Source organism: Artemia franciscana, chromosome 17, assembly GCF_032884065.1.
Source record: "Artemia franciscana chromosome 17, ASM3288406v1, whole genome shotgun sequence".
Lineage (NCBI taxonomy): Eukaryota > Metazoa > Arthropoda > Branchiopoda > Anostraca > Artemiidae > Artemia > Artemia franciscana.
The window spans coordinates 20,784,852-20,805,744 of NC_088879.1; the positions used below are offsets into that span (position 1 = coordinate 20,784,852).

General features: G+C 38.5%; 2 protein-coding genes across 2 annotated transcripts in view; both read right to left on the reverse strand.

The window, feature by feature from the left end:
- The window catches only part of LOC136037985 (WASH complex subunit 4-like), a 444,769-nt gene that overhangs the window by 199,269 nt on the left and 224,607 nt on the right, over window positions 1-20,893 (reverse strand). The gene's annotated exons all lie outside the window — the stretch shown is intronic.
- The window catches only part of LOC136037979 (ADP-ribosylation factor 4), a 38,478-nt gene that overhangs the window by 5,745 nt on the left and 11,840 nt on the right, over window positions 1-20,893 (reverse strand). Inside the window, exons 2-3 of the mRNA XM_065720875.1 lie at window positions 4,487-4,567; window positions 2,222-2,403 (exon numbers count right to left, since the gene is read on the reverse strand). Coding sequence (XP_065576947.1) covers window positions 2,222-2,403; window positions 4,487-4,567 — 263 coding nt within the window. The remainder of the gene's footprint in view (window positions 1-2,221; window positions 2,404-4,486; window positions 4,568-20,893) is intronic.

Here is a 20,893-nt window from a genome sequence, read left to right on the forward strand (position 1 = left end):
TCATCAGTTTTGACTGATGCTGGTAAATCAGGAGAGTCACTTGTTGTAGGGAGCCATGATGTCAGTTGTGTTTTTGAATCGGTAATTCACGCGCATATCTTTATTGAAATGTACAAACGTAGGGTCAGTACTTGTATTAATCTTTCTTTGTATGATATACATACTCACTTAATGTTATAATTAATCTGCCTGACAAAATGATTCCAGAAATAGTCATATCTGTTTGCCATGGTGTAAGACAAGGTGCCCTTGCAATCCCAATCACGTTTAATAACTGTACTCTGAACCCACAGTCCCAACGGTTTCCTCTTGTATATCACAAGGGATAGATGTATCTCTTATTTCTTGATCAGACGATGTAGGTGTGCCTTGTTTACCTCTCAATCCAGGCAATCTAATGGTCCTATGTCAATTTTGAATTATTGGTCAACCTGCCTGAGACTCTAGGTGGGCGTGCCTTGCTAAAATATAACAAACAAGTGTTGTTCCAACAAGAGGGGCATACTTACTCCCGCCACTTGCACGTGCCATTTAACCAAACACTTGGAAAACTATAGGTTCTATGACTATCTTAGCTCTGTGACTATCTACCTTAGTTCTTCTGCCCTAGGAATAACGCATAATTGGATAATAGATAGACTTATCTATCAACAAATGAACACCATATATATGCAATCCTAATAAGGGTGTTAAAGCCAGATTTGCCTCTCACTCAAACGGACTATCTATCTTGGCTTTTTCTACAATTAGCCATGGCTTGATGCCCATACCTATTCGATCTTACATCAACTCCCTGGTACATCATAACTCCCTAGTAGATCATCTGTGAAGATGATGTACTCTTATTGCTTAACCAACCGAGTGGTACTGGCGTTTAAAAAAAATGTTTTTCATCCTGAGTCGAGAGTATTCTAAGATAAATCTTCAGTTTAACGCCGTCCTGGCCGAGTGGGTGGGAACGCTGGATTCGGGATCCCTTGTCTGAGAGGACGCGGGTTCGAATCCCAGTGAACCCAATTCTTCGGTTTGGGACGGGGGTCAGTGGCGTGACTCTGTAAGCTTAGCCAGAGTCGACCCAGCTCTAAATGGGTACCTGGAGAAATCTGGGGAAGGTAAACAGGAAGGGTGTGCGAAAGCACAGGATGGCCGGCCCCCAACTCCCCATTGCACTTCCTGGCTGAAGGGCCAAGAAACGGAGATCAGCACCGCCGGTACGGACTGTAAAGTCTAATGCCGTACGGTTTGACTCGGTTCCAGCTCCTGAAGGATATAAAGTTGATCTTGATGGAACATTGGCTGCTCCTAAACCGAAAATAAGACATCTTGGCCTCCCAATTGGTAGCTCTTCATCCGTCATTTCCAGCGTAGGACGTCCAGTGCCTACGGCAGTATAGTATCTGCTAAACTTAGTTTTAATCGCCAGCTACTAGCTAAAACTCATATGCGCTTCCAAGTTTTTTGTTCCTTGCAGCTAATTGGCGTACCTTCTCGGCGACGGAGATAAAAAAAATCTAGCGAATTTATTACCTGTATGTTAAATATCTCCTCAGCCCCCCACCTTGGACAAGCAATTCTTGGGCCAACAGGAGATAAGGTATTATAGATCCTAATGCTGCCACCGGCAGATGCATTCAGGCTTATAATAAGGAATCAATGGACACCCATTGTGTTCTCTTTTAGAACAGTAAAAGTGTCGCGTTCTTTTTTTGTAATTATTTCGCCTATTATCTGTATTGTCTTTGTGTAGTTAATTGGGTAATTATTATGCTTAATTTATGAATTTTAACTTTGTTTTATTTGTCATTTTCCGTCTTTCCCTTTTCTTTTTTTTTCTCTTACGCTCCGTTTGTTATTGTGTTTACGAGGGTTCAAAAATAAATTCAATTCAATATAAATTTTTTTCTAAGGGAAAGATCGAACTGGCAGTGGATACCTAAGCATATCGGCAATGTCATTTCACCGAAAATTAATTTAATAAATTGCTCGAATCAATTGATCACGGGTTTTCTATTTATCTTCCTGTTGCTGAAATAAATAAATCTAATACGTTAATTTTTTCACGATATTTTCGAAAAGTTAGTTTCTTTTTTTCTTCTTTAAGACAAGGAAAGTGAGACACAGCTGCATATATTCTTTTTTAATTTCAGCAGTTGCTAGGTTTATGACAATTGTTGTATTGATTTTAGCTCGTCAATAGTCAACCATAATTTAACATTTTTACCATCTTCTGAAGTTCGTCCTGAGCCTCACCAATTCTCTCCCTGTCATTGGAGTCTACGACAAAAATAAGTCCTTGGGTGTTTTGGAAGTAGTGACGCCAGAGAGGTCTAATCTTGTCTTGGCCGCCAACATCCCAGACAGTAAATGATATATTCTTGTATTCCACAGTTTCAACATTAAAACCTGAAAGGATATAATGTAAACTACAAAACCAATAATTGCCCTTGGTAGTACATGGTATTTGTGGCATCAGAAGATACCATTGTCAAAACACTGAAAATAGTCTAAATTTTCAAACCATTTTCACTTAGAATAAAAATATGCCAGAAATTTCAAGGAAACATTAGCAACATTTAGCACAATAAATGTGCAACAGAAAATCCGTTTTCACAAATATTAAATAGAAAGGCATGTTTTCTAAAATGACTGAAAAGAGCAACTATTACTACTAACAACTCACCGCAGCACCACGCCCCCTGAGGCCGATACAGCTACGCAGGCTCCTCCTCCATCTATTCAAAGCCTCCCTCTTTACACCCTCCCATGAATGTCCCATTCCTTTTAAATCTTCCTTTATGAAATTCTCCCAACCCAACCACGGACGACCTGCTTTCCCTTTAGCACTAGATGGTTGACGAAAAAGGACAGTCTTCGGCAATTTGTCATCCTTCATCCGCAGAACGTGCCCTAGCCATCTCAACCTTTCTCTCATTATAGGCCTAGAAAGCGGGATTGAATCACACTTCTCGTACAGCCGACTGTTTGAAACTGAGATGTGAAGTAATTTAAAGCTCTATAAAAGAGCGGAAATAGAGGTTTGTTGAGGAGGGGCCGTCCCTATCATAAATAGAATAATTTACACCGGTTTTAAGTATTAATATCACTCTTTAATTTGAGATTTTTTTTCAATTCATCTCTGTTCTTTTTTACATCAAACTTTAACTTTTTGGATAGCAATTCTTCGAGGAAAGGGGCTCAATAAGTACATTTGCTTTTCTGAATTAAGTATAGTTATCCATGTCGAACTATCATATCATAAAATATAAAGGGCCTTTTCGCAAAGAAAAAACAATCTAAATCAAGATTTAAGACCAAACCAAGACTTAAAACTCCCTTATTCATCATGAACACTAACCCCACACGTATGTGCTCCTTCCTTCCGACGAGAATAAATTAATTCTATGCCACCTCATTTTTAATATCCCTACCCTGGCAAATTTGTTTCTGAAACTCCTAACAAGTTTAGTTCAGAACATCTGATATTGGTTCGCAATGGCTAAGAGCTCCTTCTCAAGTATACACAAATCGCTTCATCTGATTGGAACAGGACAGCATGAAGTCATTTGGGCCTCAAGTAGAACGGAAGCTTTGCGCGACCCTTAGCCAATCTTGGTCACCAAATTTTCCAAATTTGGTGATACTCTTCTATTAAGAAGAGTCGAAACAAACAGTCTCGAGCCATTTGTCTCAAACTCATTGTCTATTCATAATGGCAAACACAAAATACAAGTCAATGCAGTCCATTAAAAATAGCACAGCTAGGAAGAAGTTATTCAGCCCTAAAGCCCCCCCCCCCCGCAAAAAAAGAAATGATCCATTTATCAAAATGTGATGCATTGCTGTATCATTTACTCCTTGAGGGGTGCCACTCCTCAAGGTCATCCTGCAGCACTGTTGATAGTTCAAGTTCCTCCACACTGTGAACCTAATAATAATCTTTATTTCAGCTTATTGCTGATTTCAAAGTCCACACTAGCTAGGTTTCACTAAAGCTAGTTTTATTTTCCAGTAGCTTGTTAGAAAAGAACCAAATCACAAATTTATCACACATCTACTTGTCTTTAAATTCACAATATACTAACCATAAAATCCCTTCAACATTCTTTGTCTCGCCAATAGCTTAAAGAAATGAATAATAAATCTCCAAAGGACAATAAATAAACGCATAAGATTACCACAGCAACAGCATAAAGTTTAGCCGTTCAGAATTAAAAACGACAACATCCACCTTTTCTTTTTAGATTCTTCAAAGCATACGGTTCACTCTCAGCTGTTCAAAACGACACTTGGTTTTATTTACTCTTGCCTCTATGTCCATAATGGAACATTTTAACAATGATCATTAGAGTACCAAAGTAACAAAACAAAGTTTACTATGTAATTAACTGTAACTGGGACATTTTTCTACACAAAAGTAGTTTTCAAGTAAAGAGCTCAGTTTAGCAGTCTGTTTAAAACTACATGAAAAAAAATAATAAACACTTGCCTATTGTAGGAATCGTTGTGACAATTTCTCCAAGTTTTAATTTGTACAATATGGTGGTCTTGCCAGCAGCATCAAGCCCAACTGAAAAAAGAAATCAAGTCAATCATCCAAAATTCAGAGCAAATTGTCATCCTTTTAGTTAATTTTTTTCTACTAGATTATGCTTGAACTTCAAGTTCCCTTCAGCTTTTAATGTTTCTAATCTCAAATACTAAAAGACCAATACTTTTCTATAGGACAGGACTCACGACACTTAAGGATTTAGTCTGGTCTAGACAATATATCAGGCAGCTAGGAATTCCTGACCCCCATGCAAAGGATTATACTGAATCAGCACTGGCTGTGCTTTATTGGATAAACATAGAGAAATAAAGGTATATGAAAAGCTTTAAAACCCTTCTTGTTTAAGCACAAATGACCAGTTTCTAATCAAAGGAAAAATTCAGATTCAAAAGAACACAGTAAAAGGTCCATTAAGGCTGAATCGTCATCACTATCCTACCCTTACTAATGACTAAATCCCCCCCCCCCTTCACTACCAACTTTGTCAGAAAACCGTAAAGCCAACTTTTACATCATTACATATGGGGAGCTGCATGCCCTTTTTGTGTTAGTTTGAAGGACCAGTTTATAGTTAATGAAAAGAATCCAGCCACCGATAATGTAGTCAAAGATTTATTTAGACCAAATCATCATGGCTATCCTTAGAGAAGACACAGCCCCCTCCTCCTTGCAACCTTGTAAACCATGCAAACCATGAATAACGTATATATGAATATCGTACTATTTTTAAAAGTTACATATGGTACCACATTTGCCACTAAACATTAAGTTTCACAGTCCCCCCGCAACGGAGGAAGGTTATTCACTATTGCATTATTGCAGGCAATTATTAAAAAAGTTGAGAAAGACAATGAGAAGATCACAGGGGTTTTAGACACTGTCAAAGATGTAGCTTTTAGGGTCAAATTCTCGTGAGCGGTTCTTCCTATCAATATGGAGAGAGGGCTAACTTCTAGTATCTCTTCAACCGGAGGTACATATTTGGACTCTGCATGTGATTAGGCTATACAAAGGAATTTCACACCCCAAGTATTGTAAATTGTTTTTATAATGAAGTAAAAGATTGTACTTAGGTTACATTATGCTATTAGGCGGCCTTTATGTGAATCTGTTAATGTTTTACAAGGTTTACTTATTTAGGTTACTTATTAGTTAATGGTAACAAATGGTTTACTTATTTAGTAAACCATCTTGCTAACTGCTCCTCCATTTCAGCATAACAATTTTCCCTAGAGAAAAAACTGTCTAACAAATGCAGTTGTTAGTTGACAACTTGACACAAACGATGATGACGACATTGAGTCTTATATTATAAAAAAGTAAACTTGGTTTTGGTTCTACATATCAGATATTCCATGTGATATGTCTCAATTGCACTAATAAATCATCTATAAACAAAATATATAATAACGAAACATTTTAAAAAGTAATACTGACGAAATTCCTTCAAGACAAACTGTAAACACTTTTTGTATAGTTTGTGCAGAATGTGTAGGTTTTGAAGAAACTGTGTAATCTTAAAAATGTGGGCACAAAGGATGGGGTGGGGAACGAAGAATCTTCTCAGATCCAGAAGAACCTCAGCCCTCCCACAAAAACTGAAAATTTGGTGCAAATACATACACACTTCTCATATTTTCAGTCTCTCCTAAGGAAAATCCTGACCCCTCCCAATAGTAAGACCTGAATATGAATGGTATCAAAAAGTCTTGTCACATTCCGATCATCATTTTTCAAAGTTAGAAGTGATCCCTTTTATCATTAGGTCTCTTCAGACTTTTTGACCTCAAGCAATGTACTTGGTAACAGATTTGATCTTTTCATAATATAAGATTACCTGATTATAAAAATACATAGAAGAAAGATGCTGCTGCCTAAGTGAAAAGTCGTGTGGAATTCACTCATATTTTTTTTTTAGCTACTTTTTATGGAAGGGGTTTGTTCTAGAAATTGAAAAGAAGCTCATTTGGTAGGAAATTGAAAGTTCTTATGCCTTTTTTAAGAGTCAAAATTGCTTGGAGGGTAACATCAACGTTTGTGTGCCCTTTTGAGCTCAACTTGCAACTTGCAAAGTTAGAAGTGATCCCTTTTATCATTAGGTCTCTTCAGACTTTTTGACCTCAAGCAATGTACTTGGTAACAGATTTGATCTTTTCATAATATAAGATTACCTGATTATAAAAATAGATAGAAGAAAGATGCTGCTGCCTAAGTGAAAAGTCGTGTGGACTTCACTCATATTTTTTTTGTAGCTACTTTTTATGGAAGGGGTTTGTTCTAGAAATTGCAAAGAAGCTCATTTGGTAGGAAATTGAAAGTTCTTATGCCTTTTTTAAGAGTCAAAATTGCTTGGAGGGTAACATCAACGTTTGTGTGCCCTTTTGAGCTCAACTTGCAAATTAGTTTGAAACTTCCAATTGCAAAACCTTGATTGGCTTAAAGCATATCCTCAAGTCCTTGAACAGAGAAAACCCCAATGCAAAAGGGAAAACAGAAAAGAATTCTGGTTCCCAACAAAAAGGACAATTTTTTTCATCCTCACTACTTAGACAGCTATTTTGCTCAGAAACATTTAAAAGTCTGACAAGTATGCCTCTAGTGTCAACATCACCCCTATAGTCAATGTTCCTAAATTATGTAAATTACCCATTGTTCAGAGACAAACTTGGCAGAGAATGTGGCCATCCTTGGATTTGGTTGTCTGATCGCTTGATATGCTTTTGTTTCTTGATGGGCTAAGACTAGGCAACAGCTAACAGTGTTTTGACACTATTAGGCCCAGCAAAAACTTAGAATATAATCACAGTGAAATAGTCAAATATACCAAGAGGAAGTCTATTCACCCAGGCCATCAAAATAGAACATAAGTAATACTTCAAGTATTACTGGGAGTTGAGTCAAAACATATCATGAAAAGAGAAATCACCAATGCAACAGCACAAACACACACACACAAAAAAAAAGAGAAAAAAAAAAGAGAGAGAGAGAGAAGGAGAAAAGGAAGACTGTTTTCCTAAATTAGTGATTAATATAGACCAGCACTTGGATGAGGCCTTAACCCTACTCATCCATACAATCACATAGGTCAAACAGCATAGCCACACACAATCAACCATAAAGAATAATCCATGGACAGGCAGTCATGTCGTCAATAAGTATAAGTCGTCATTTACCAAACAATAGAAAAAATAATATAGACAAATAATTCAGAGGCAACACCCGACATAAGGGCTCATCAGGAGAATACACTGGCCTATATAGGGTTTCGCCACTCTAAATTCTCTACCCAGCACAGTGTTGTGGCTACCACAGAATATCCATGGCATCCCCGCGTCAGGTATCACCCCCAAAATATATGCCTATGAAAGAAAAAAAAAAACCAAATGTAAAACAACCAAGTAAAACCAAAACAAGCTTATCCTGTTAATATATCCCTCCCTTTAGCAACAATAGGTAAACTAAATATTATAAATTTTACCAAATCACAAATATTAACACATTGCAAAAAACCTGAATGAACTAAACAATTATAGAATTTATCTTTACCAAGTGGCTAATTTTTAAGAAAATCCGCTTAATTAGAAACACAATTCAAAATAAATGGCGCTGCGACAACATTTCTCGAACCTCCGAAATTAGTTGAAAATTTCTTTAAGTATTTCTAGATAATTCTTTTGATATTTATTTAAAAGTTCGTTATAATGAAAACTAAATTTTTAAATTGCCAAGTTAATTTATTTGCAGAAAAATCTCTTGATATCAATTTTTGGCTTAAGATTTTACATCTATTTTTAAAATCAATATAATTACTACAAATCCTTGCATAGCGAAGTAACTGTGAGAAAAACGCTGAATATGTGATATTTGAGTGTATATTACTTTCAGTGAATGGGAAACTAATCACTTCAAAATCAAAATCATCCGTTTTATTATACGTTCTAAAACTTAATTTATTATTATCACAAATATTAATATTTAAATCTAAGAAATGATCTTCATGACCAGCGCCATGACTAGGCTCAATAATAAGCTCTGATGGATATATATTTTTAGAAATATCAATGAAATCCTTACAATTTAAGACCAAAATATCATCTAAATATCTTTTATTATTTGACAAAGCATGTTTTAAATTAATTGGATTATTCTTATCCATCATATATTTATATTCTAGTTGACTTAAAAACAAGTCAGCTATAAATGGGCTGGCATTCCCCCCCATGGGAATTCCCACAATTTGCTTGTACAAATCACCCCCAAATCTTATATAAGTATTGTATAAAACAAATTCCAACAACTCAAAAATCATATCCAAGCTGTAACATCTCAAGTTAACTGTAGTATTAAAGCAATTTGTCCATATAGCTTTTTTATTATAAATGTTTATCTTTAAGAACCTTTTACTAGATAAGAGGAAAGATTTCTTGATAACAGTTTTTAAATTATCAAACACTACATTAAGTGATAAATTAGTATACATTGTCGCAAAATCGAAAAACTCAATTCTTTTAGCTGAAACCATTGTTAAAGAATATATCACCTGCAGTGAATTATTAACACTCCAATATGGATTAAAATTAGAAATTTTTTTAATACCAGAACAATAGGTTTTAAGTTTATTTACAATTTCCTTTAAAATTAAAGAAAGGTCAGTAGCAGCAATGCGGGTTGGACATTTAGCTGCTCCAGCAATAAACCGTGGTTTAGGGGGATTCTTATGAAATTTTACAGTCCAATATAGGAAAGGGAACTTTTTATCGTTGTCATTTATTTTAATATTAAAATTTTTAAAAAGTATTTCTTCAGTCTTTTCAATTAAATTCTCATCCTCTATATTTACCTTTTCGTAAACATTAGTTGTGCATAACTTAGGGATAGAATAAGACTGCCAAAACTTTGCTCTCTTCAAAATAGGGGTTTGTAGTAGAAAACACCAACAAATTTTTCCAAGGAACTTGAAGCTTATATACATACGCTGTGGGTATACAGAACCCCTATGTATTCTTGAAATCAAGACAAAATTGTTTTTGCTCAAAAATGGGCACAAACTTTTTTTTTATGGTCAGCTAGAACCTGAAACAATATTGACCAGCCCAGTTACTTGACTTTGAGTCATTCCTGACCAACAGATTTGGGACACCCAAAATGAATCCTTTAAACTTTATCTCTCCTATTGGCTGGAAAATGACATTCAAAAGTTTCTTGGCTAGGTAGACCACAATTCAGAAAACAAATTTGATACAAATTTTAGCTGCATATATTCATGTTGCCTGAGAACATACCCAAATTTTTTTGCAAATAGGCTTGTAGCTTACATGCATATACACAGCACCAGGTAAAATTCTATGAAAACAAAATGTTTCGTGAATTGCTTAAATTTTATGTAACATATGAAAGCGGGCAAATCACTTGCCCGCATATAACTTGCATTAGTAAATCACTATACATTTATGCTGGGCCAAATGGACTTATGTCGAGTGACGTCATGTTTGTGTGTCGACTCACGTCATGTTTGTTGATTGACGAAATTACACACCGGGACATCGGGACACAAATGACGACCGGGACACCGGGACATAGGGAATATAAATGACGACCGGGACACTCAAAGAGAAAGCGACCGGGACACAAGGAATGTTCGATTAGCAATCACCATCAACAAAGCACCGGGACACAGGGAATATAAATGACGACCAGGACAATCAAAGAGAAATTACAGACCGGGACACCGGATCACAAATGACGACCGGGACACCTCGACACTGGGAATATAAATGACGACCGCGACACTCAAAGATAATTTACAGACTAGGACACCGGGACACAGATGACGACCGGGACACAGGGAAACAACAACAACGGGGACGCCGAGGGCACAGGGGGATATATATAACGACAGGGACACAGGGAATGTTCGATTAGCAATCACCATCAACAAAGCTCAAGGGCAATCATTAGAATAATGAGGTATAGATCTGAATACAGATTGTTTTTCCCATGGAGTTGCAAGTTCAAGAGTCGGTAAACCTGACAATCTATTTATATGCGCAGACAATGGGACAGCCAAGAATGTTGTACATTCGCAAGTTTTACGTAGTTAAATATATATATATATATATATATATATATATATATATATATATATATATATATATATATATATATATATATACTAGCTGTTGTTCGCGCCACCCTAACACCTAGTTGGTGGGGCGCTTCGCGCCCCCCCCCCCAAGCCCCCCGCGCGCGTAAGTCGTTACGCGCCATATTAGTTACGCGCCATTGTAGTTGTGTCCCTGTGTCCAACCTGTGAATATAGATAGATATATATATTTTCTACTACGTAAAACTTGCGAATATACAACATTCTTCGCTGTCCAATTGTCGCTGCATATAAATAGATTGTCAGATTTACCGACCCTCGAACATGCAACGTACAATTGTCCATGGGAAAAACAATCAGTATTAAGATCTATACCACATTTTTTTAATGATTGACCTTGACCTTTGTTAATGGTGATTGCAAATGCTAATCGAATTGGGAATTGCAATCTTTTAAATTGAAAAGGCAGATCCGTTGGAATCATGGGAATGCGACGAATAAGAACAGCCTCACCCTCAAAAGGCCCTGTCAAGATTGTGGCCTCTATTAGGTTTTCCATTGTTTTTTTTACGGCAAGTCGCGTGCCATTGCAAAGCTTTGGTGGGTTGATATTTCTTAAAAGTATTATTGGTACGCCTATTTTTAGTTGTAGCACGTGTGGTAGAAACCCGGAAAGATCCACGGAATTTAAAAATTCAGATGGATAATTAACCGCTTCATTTGGTTCCAAAACTGTGTCGACTGACTTGTAAAGGACTGCCTGGTCTCGAATCTTGGTCAAAACAATAGTGTTGATTTCGTGGACGTCTATATTTTTGGGTGCGAGAATCGCTCTTTCACTTAGCCATTTATTATTTTTATAATTGTTTAGAATATTCGGAAATACTTTTTCAATCAATTCATTTTTGGACCTTCTATATTGTGGGTAACCATCATTGCCAGTAATTGTGTTGGATACTAAAAGTCGAGGATATTGCTTTGTGCACCTTCCTTTGGCCATGCATGGTGAATTTTCGTTCAGTGCACCGCAAGGTCCATGTATCATATTTTTTACAATAATATCATGTAACCCCTTATCGACATTTTCATCAGGTATTTCAGCGGAAATCACATCATTAATTTCGTTCGAAGTAATTTTTTTATGTAGCCAGATTAGTATATGTGCGTGTGGCAAACCTCGTTTTTGCCATTCCACTGAGTACATCCAGCATCGCACTGACCCAAACACTTCAAAATTTACTATGTAGTTTATCAGTGATTTCAACTTTTGCCGGAAGACACGGGCCGTAATGTCATGTCTATGAACCGCCGATTGTCCTTGAAGTAAAAGCTGCAGTATCTCGTCCCAAGATTGATTACATGTAAATGTAATAAATAAATCTGGGCGACCATAGAGACGAACATACGCAATAGCATCTTGAGCATATTCATGCATATGACGGGGACTGCCAGCATATGACGAAGGTAAAATTGTTAATCTTCCAACGTTTGTGGTATTACCGTCATTTATAACTGCATCTCGCAAATGAATGTATTGTTCAGAACGGAGCTTGGTCTGATTCAGACGGATATATAGCAAACGTTCTGGTTCAATTTTAGCATACATATCAACGACGAATTGGTGAAACAATTGACGGCATTTTAAAATATAATTTTCTTCATCCTGCCGAATCATTAGTCTATAGGAATAATAATGCATTGCACTGCATTTCTTATTCATTTCTTTGTTAGTGGCTGGATTCATCAATTTAATATTAAAGTGATAGCCGTCGGCTCCATCCCAAAAAATGATAGGATATTGTAGGGCATCGTAGCATCGATGAGTTTCAGCAATTCTTAACAACTGAGCGTTTCGCTTATGAAGAATAATATCTCGAGGTAAAAACTGATCACCGACCATAACGATTGCCACTTCGTCGATAGTTGGAGCATTGTATCTACGCACATGTTGGCCAGGAGGCGTTTTGTCAGCGGAAACAACAATTTTATGCGTATCAGTAGGCATCAAATCGATGGCTGTTTTGAACAGACGCACTAAATTATTATTTTCGTGGAAAAGATGTTGCAATTGGGAAATGATTGTCCTTTCAACGTTGGGAGAAATTTCGCAACGTGCATTCAATTCAGAATTTCTATCACTGATGAAGTACAATTATAAAAATTTATGATTCTCGCCTGAGAATGGTAGAAGGGACCCTGCTCTATGATAAATTTGCCCTTTTACTTTGAAAGTAGACATAAATTGATCTGGATTTTCGATTTGGGCTCCAAACGACGTTATTTGGAAACATGAGTTATATTTTCTGATTTGTGACAAGAAACGCTTAGATTCTGACGTGGTTCCAGTAAGGGAAGTCTTCAATGGCTCTGGTGGTGCAGCCAATAGAGGAAGTTTAAATTTTCCTGAGGCGCAACACATTCCCATTGTTTCATCATTGAATTTCAAGGCCTTGCAATAGGGACAAATTTTAGACATAGTCCCGATTTGAACACATCTACTCAAGCTATAATCATCGACTGGGCTGTACCTGAATGCCAGGCGATAACTTTCAGGTTGCTCTGATTCCTCGGCACGCTTTCTTTTCTTACTTTCTCTATCAGCAGCAAGCCTGATTTCTTGCTGTTCTTGTGATTCCTCGGCACGCCTTCTTTTTTCACTTTCTCTTTTAGCAGCAAGTCTGGTTTCATGTTGCTCTGGTAGTTCCTCGGCACGCCTTCTTTTTTCACTTTCTCTTTTAGCAGCAAGTCTGGTTTTGCGTTGCTCTGGTAGTTCCTCGGCACGCTTTCTGTTCTTTCTTTCTCTATCAGCCTCAAGCCTGTTTCCTTGCTGTTCTTTTGATTCCTCGGCACGCTTTCTTTTCTTACTTTCTCTATCAGCCTCAAGCCTGTTTCCTTGCTGTTCTTTTGATTCCTCGGCACGCTTTCTTTTCTTACTTTCTCTATCAGCAGTAAGTTTTTTGGCATAGACACTTTGAGCATCTTCCTCGGCTGTTGCCATTGTAAGTTCATCAGTCATTTTACAGTTAAACATTAATAGATTTCTACGTGAACGCATGTCTTAAATATCTTTAATGACGTCATTTTCATAACAAAAATGACGACAACTAACTTCATGACGTCAGTCAACACACAAACATGACGTCACCCGACAGACAGACCCACACATCCACAGACAACTTATTTTTATATATATAGAAGATATGTATATCCTAGCTATTGGGGTGGCGCTTCGCGCCACCCCAACACCTAGTTGGTTGGTGCGCTTCGCACCCCCCCAAGCCCCCCCGCGCGCGTAAGTCGTTACGCGCCATTGTAGTTGTTTCCCTGTGTCCCACCTGTGAATATAGATAGATATACATATTTTTTACTACGTAAAACTTGGAAGTATACGACATTCTTGGCTGTCCCATTGTCTGTGCATATAAACAAATTGTCAGGTTTACCGACTCTTGAACATGCAACATATAATTGTCCATGGGAAAAAGAATCTGTATTCAGATCTATACCTCATTATTCTAATGATTGCCCTTGAGCTTTGTTGATGGTGATTGCTAATCGAACATTCCCTGTGTCCCCGTCGTCATTTATATATCCCCCTGTGCCCCCCGGCGTCCCCGTTGTTATTGTTTCCCTGTGTCCCGGTCGTCATTTGTGTCCCGCTGCTTTGTTGATGGTGATTGCTAATCGAACATTCCCTGTGTCCCCGTCGTCATTTATATATCCTCCTGTGCCCCCCGGCGTCCCCGTTGTTGTTGTCTCCTTTGTCCCGGTCGTCATTTGTGTCCCGGTGTCCCAGTCTGTAATTTCTCTTTGAGTGTCGCGGTCGTCATTTATATTCCCTGTGTCCCGGTCGTCATTTTTGTCCCGGTCGTCATTTTTGTTCCGGTGTCCCGGTCTGTAATTTCTCTTTGAGTGTCCTGGTCGTCATTTATATTCCCTGTGTTTCGGTGCTTTGTTGATGGTGATTGCTAATCGAACATTCCTTGTGTCCCGGTCGCTTTCTCTTTGAGTGTCCCGGTCGTCATTTATATTCCCTATGTCCCGGTCGTCATTTGTGTCCCGATCTGTAATTTCGTCAGTCGACAAACATGACGTCAGTCGACACACAAACATGACGTCACTGGACACGCACACACAAAGACAACTTATTTTAATATATATAGATATCTATATTCACAGGTGGGACACAGGGACACAACTACAATGGCACGTAACTACTTGCGCGCGCGGGGGGGCTTGGGGGGGGTTGGTTGGCACCCCACCAACTAGGTGTTGGGGTGGCGCGGAGCGCCACCCCAATAGCTAGTAGGAAATATAAATGACGACCGGGACACTCAAAGAGAAAGCGACCGGGACACAAGGAATGTTCGATTAGCAAGCACCATCAATAAAGCACCGGGACACAAATGACGACCGGGACACAGGGACACAACTACAACGGGGACGCCGGGGGATATATAAATGACGACGGGGACACAGGGAATGTTCGATTAGCAATCACCATCAACAAAGCTCAAGGGCAATCATTAGAATCATGAGGTATAACTAAAAAAACTAAAAAAAAGTAAAAAACTAAAAAAAAGACCAATTCAAAAACGAATGTATATACAGACCAGGACACCGGGACACAAATGACGACCGGGACAACGGGACACAAGGAATATAAATGACGCCCAGGGCCCTCAAAGAGAAATCACAGACTGGGACACCGGGACACATGAAATATAAATGACGACCGAGACACAGGGACACAACTACAACGGGGACGACGGGGGGCACAGGGGGATATATAAATGACGATGGCGACACAGGGAATCGTCGATTAGCAATCACCATCAACAAATCTCAAGGGCAATCATTAGAATCATGAGGTATAGATCTGAATACGGATTGTTTTCCCATGGACAATTAATGCTGCATGTTCAAGAGTCGGTAAACCTGACAATCTATTTATATGCACAGACAATGGGACAGCAAAGAATGTTGTATATTATATATATATATATATATATATATATATATATATATATATATATATATATATATATATATATATATATATATATATATATATATATATATATATATATATATATTCACAGGTGGGACATGGGGACACAACTACAATGGTGCGTAACTAATATGGCGCGTAACGACTTACGCGCGGGGGGGGGGGGAGGGGGCGCCCCCCACCCCAACAGCTAGTGTATATATATATATATATATATATATATATATATATATATATATATATATATATATATATATATATATATATATATATATATATATATATATATATATATTCATTAGACACAGGGACACAACTACAATGGCGCGTAACTAATATGGCGCGTAACGACTTACGCGCACGGGGGGGCTTGGGGGGTTTGGCGAAGCGCCCCCACCAACTAGGTGTTGGGGTGACGCGAAGCGCCACCCCAACAGCTAGTATATATATATATATATATATATATATATATATATATATATATATATAAGTTGTCTGTGTGTCTGTCGAGTGACGTCATGTTTGTGTGTCGACTGACGAAATTACAGACATCGGGACACAAATGACGACCGGGACACAGGGACATTTATCTATATATATATATATATAAATAAGTTGTTTGTGTGTCTGTCGACTGACGTCATGTTTGTGTGTCGACTGACGTCATGTTTGTGTGTCGACTGACGTCATTACAAGGATTGAGCTGTATGTCGTCATGAAGTTGTTTGTCGTCTGACGTCATGTTTGTCGACTGACGAAATTACAGACCGGGACACCGAGACACAAATGACGACCGGGACGTGTCGACTGACGTCATGTTTGTCGACTGACGAAATTACAGACCGGGACATCGGGACACAAATGACGACCGGGACACCAGGACATCTATATATATAAAAATAAGTTGTTTGTCTGTGTGTCTGTCGACTGACGTCATTATAAGGACACCGGAACACAAATAACGACCGGGACACGGGTAATATAAATGATGACCGGGACACAGGGACACAACTACAACGGGGACGCCGGGGGCACAGGGGGGGATATGTATAAATGACGACCGGGACACAGGAAAGGTTCGATTAGCAATCACCATCAACAAAGCTCAAGGGCAATCATTAGAATAATGAGGTATAGATCTGAATACGGATTATTTTTCCCATGGACAATTATATGTTGCTTGTTCAAGAGTCGGCAAACTTGACAATCTATTTATATGCACAGACAATGGGACAGCGAAGAATGTTTGTTGACTGACGTCATGACAGTATTCAAGGCAAGACCATATAAAAGAGATATAAACTTGCAAAAGGTGATCTGAAGGAATTCCGTGTCAAGACAGCAGCTTCAGGGAGATAAAACCTACATTAGCTTTCTCGAGCATCATTTCTCCAACGTCACACTTTCATCTTCACTTATTCCCAGCCTTAGTGACTTAGTATTCTTAACATTGATTTTAAAGCTTATTCTAGCACCCTGAGCTTGCAAAACCTCTTTAAGTTCATTCATTTTGCTCACACTTTCATCTAGGATACTTAAATCATCAGTGTGATCTAAGTCTAGGAGAGTCTTTCCTCCCCATTTGATCGTATGGTCTCCCATTACCTTTCCTGTGCTCCTTATGACAAAGTCCATCAAAATGATTCATATAGAGGGGGATAGAAGCTAATACTGCTTAATTCCTGATTTAACACAAAACCAGCTGCTAACCTCATTTCCTACCTCATTTTCCTACTATTATACTTGTACATAGCACTAATAACTTTAATGTATTTGTCTAGTATACCATATAAGGATAAAACCTTTGCCAAAGCTCTTCTATAACAGAATCGGAAACTTGCTCATAATCTATAAAACTGAGGACCAACGGTGTTTGACAACTAAGGCACTCCTCATTTATTAATGAGGACACATACAATTGTGTCGTGTCAATTGTTGACACATCCTCAACGTTTTCTAAAACTGCACTGTTCTTCTCTTAAAACTTGGTCTACAGCATCTCTCAGTCTAAAAAATATCATATTTCTAAGTAATTTGCTACCTACAGAGACCAGACTAATGCCTCAATAATTACAACACTCATTCTTATCACCTTTCTTATACAGTGGTTTAATTAAGGTTTTCCTAAAATTGTTAGGTACTTCCCCTTTTTCAAAAATAATATTCATAATCTTCACTAACTTATCTCTAACCTCAGAGCCACCATATTTGAAAAAAAAACTCATTTACCATAGTAACAGCACCTGGAGTCTTATTATTTTTAATCCTTTTAGTACTGTTGTTAATTCTTCCTCACAATACAAATCTTCCTTCACATCCAAGGCATCACAAACTTTTTCATTTTCCTTTATATCTTTTCTTGCAACTGTATTTTGGTTTAGCATATTCTTTAAATTTTTCTGCCCATCTCTCTCTAACTCTTCCCTTATCAATAATGATAAGTTATAGATAAACTATCTTTAACTGGGACAAGTCCAGACTGACTACTCCCTCTCAATTTATTAACATGCAAGTACAATATTTTACTATTATGCCATCTAGCTGTATCTTCTGGATACTTGGCAATTTTATCCATGAGCTCCACTTCACACCTCCTTAGTTCATATTTTAATGCTTTCTCCACTTTCTTTACATTCCTTTTGTTTTCCTATGAACCATCATTCAGATAATTCTAGTAAAAACCCCTTCTCCTCTCTACCAAACATAAAGCTTTTTCACTAATATTCTAAGCTACAGTCTTAACTTTCTTCCTTAAGACATCATCAGCAACTTAACAAATTGTTTTTCTAAAATTATTCCAACCATCTTCCACATTGTCAAATTTCAAATTTCAGTATTCAACTGTTCCTAGAAGGTTTCTATCAAATAGTCACCCTGGAGTCTACTAACATCATAACTTCCTGGGAGGTACTTACCCTTCCGAAATTTCAGCTTTAAATTAACCCTAGACACTACTAGACGGATATATTTACTTTTGACATCAATAACAGCACTCCTATATACCCTAGTGCAGCATTTTGGACTAACCCGCTTGTTTATGCTTATGTTGTGCCTAACATTGCTTGCTTGTGCTTATATTTTGTATTTGTTCTAGGTGCTTGGGTTTATAAATAAACTATAAATAGTCAAATGCTACATGGTGTCAGACGTCATGGAGATCAACCACCCGTCAACAAACTGGAATGCAGACAACCTCGACTCAGAATGGACCGCATTCGAAAACCACGCTAAGCTCATATGCCAAGGCCCCCTTGCTGACAAGTCTGACAAAGTAGCATGTACCTACCTCTTAATCTGGGTTGGTGCACAAGGCAGAGAAATCTTCAGCACTTTTAAGCTTGCGGATGATGAGAAGGACAAAATCGAGATCTACTTCAAGAAGTTTAGAGACTATGCTGCCCCCAAAAAGAATCAAGTGTTCTCCCGCTATGTTTTTCAGAAAAGAGACCAGAACGACACAGAAAGTACTGACAAATACATAACAGAGCTCAAGATTTTAGTTAAACCATGTGGATACTTAAGTGAAAGTGAGATGGTAAGAGACAAAATAGTTAGTGGAGTCAGAAATCCTAAACTACGTGAAAAACTATTAGCCGTCGGTGACAGCCTTACTCTGGCCCAAGCTGTCACAATATGTCGAGCTCACGAGTCAACCCAAGCACAACTAAAGACATTCGAACAAAAGGAAATAAAACAAGAAGTGGATGCTGTTGCAAAGAGTCGCTCCAGCTTCTCACTTAAAAAGACAGTGTTACTTTTGTGGCGGAAATTACTCACCCCATCATGTGTGTCCTGCAAAAGGGAAAACATGTGCCAAGTGTAAAAGACAGAATCATTTTGCAAAAGTCTGCAAAAGTAAGGCGGTGAATATCGTTGGAAATGAGGCCACAAACACTCCAGCATTCACCAGTGACCTGTACAACCAGGAAGAAACAGAGGTGTTCCTGTATGCCATCAACAAGGACTCCAGCAAGGATGAAATCTTTGCTGAAATTTCTGTTTGTGGGCGGATCCACATTGATTTCAAGATCGATACGGGTGCTCAGGTCAACATCCTACCTTCACAGTACCTGGACAAGCTGTCGCCAAAGCCAAAGCTTCTGAAAGCCACGCAACGCCTCACCAGCTACTGTGGATCGACAATACCCTATCGAGTCTGCAACATTCCTTGTCGCTACAAAAATGGGCCTACACAGCAACTCACCTTTTATGTGGTTGAGTCAAACACCACACCTATAATTGGGTTTAAAGCAAGCAAAGACATGAACCTGATCAAGCTTGTTCTGAACATTGAAGTATCACCAGTCAGCGAATATAGCGATGTTTTCAAGGGTATAGGCAAACTCGAAACAGAGTGTGAAATATACTTAAAAGACAATGCAACACCCACAGTACATCCAGCTAGGAAAATACCGCTAGCCCTAAAGCAGAAGCTCAAGACCGAGTTGGAACGCCTAGAAAGTCTCGATATCATCGAAAAGGTCAGTGAGCCAACAGACTGGGTTAATGCCATGGTCATGGTGGAGAAAAAAGATGGTGGTGTGAGACTATCCATCGATCCTGTTGACTTGAACAAGGCGATAAAACGCCCCTACTATCCGGTCCCATCTTTCGACGACGCCGTTGCTGAACTGGATGGAGCAGCAGTATTCAGCAGGCTTGATGCCCGCTCAGGCTACTGGATACTCCCACTTTCCACGCGATCCTCCTACTATACAACCTTCAGCACTATCTACGGCCGATACAGATGGAAGAGATACCCCTTCGGCCTAGTGTCTGCGCAAGACGAGTTCCAGAGGAAAATGGAAGAGGCGTTTGAAGGATTGGAAGGTATCAGAATACTTGTAGATGATATTCTGGCATATGGAAAGAACCGCGAGGATCACGACCAGAGACTATCCGCCGTTCTTAGAAGAGCCAGAGTAAAAGGAATCTGCTTCAACAGTGAAAAATGCGAATTTTCCAAAGACAAAGTCAAGTACTTCGGGCATATCATTAGCAGAGACGGGATAAAACCAGACCCAGAAAAGATTAGGGCTATACAAGACATGCCAAGCCCATAGTCTAAAGAAGAGCTACAGACACTATTAGGAATGCTCAACTTCCTATCGAAATACATACCCGACCTATCCTCGAAAAATAAGCCACTGAGAGATCTTACTAAAGCCACCGATTTCAGATGGGAAACCGATCACGAAGCAAGTATGAAAGAAAATCTAGATCAGATCAG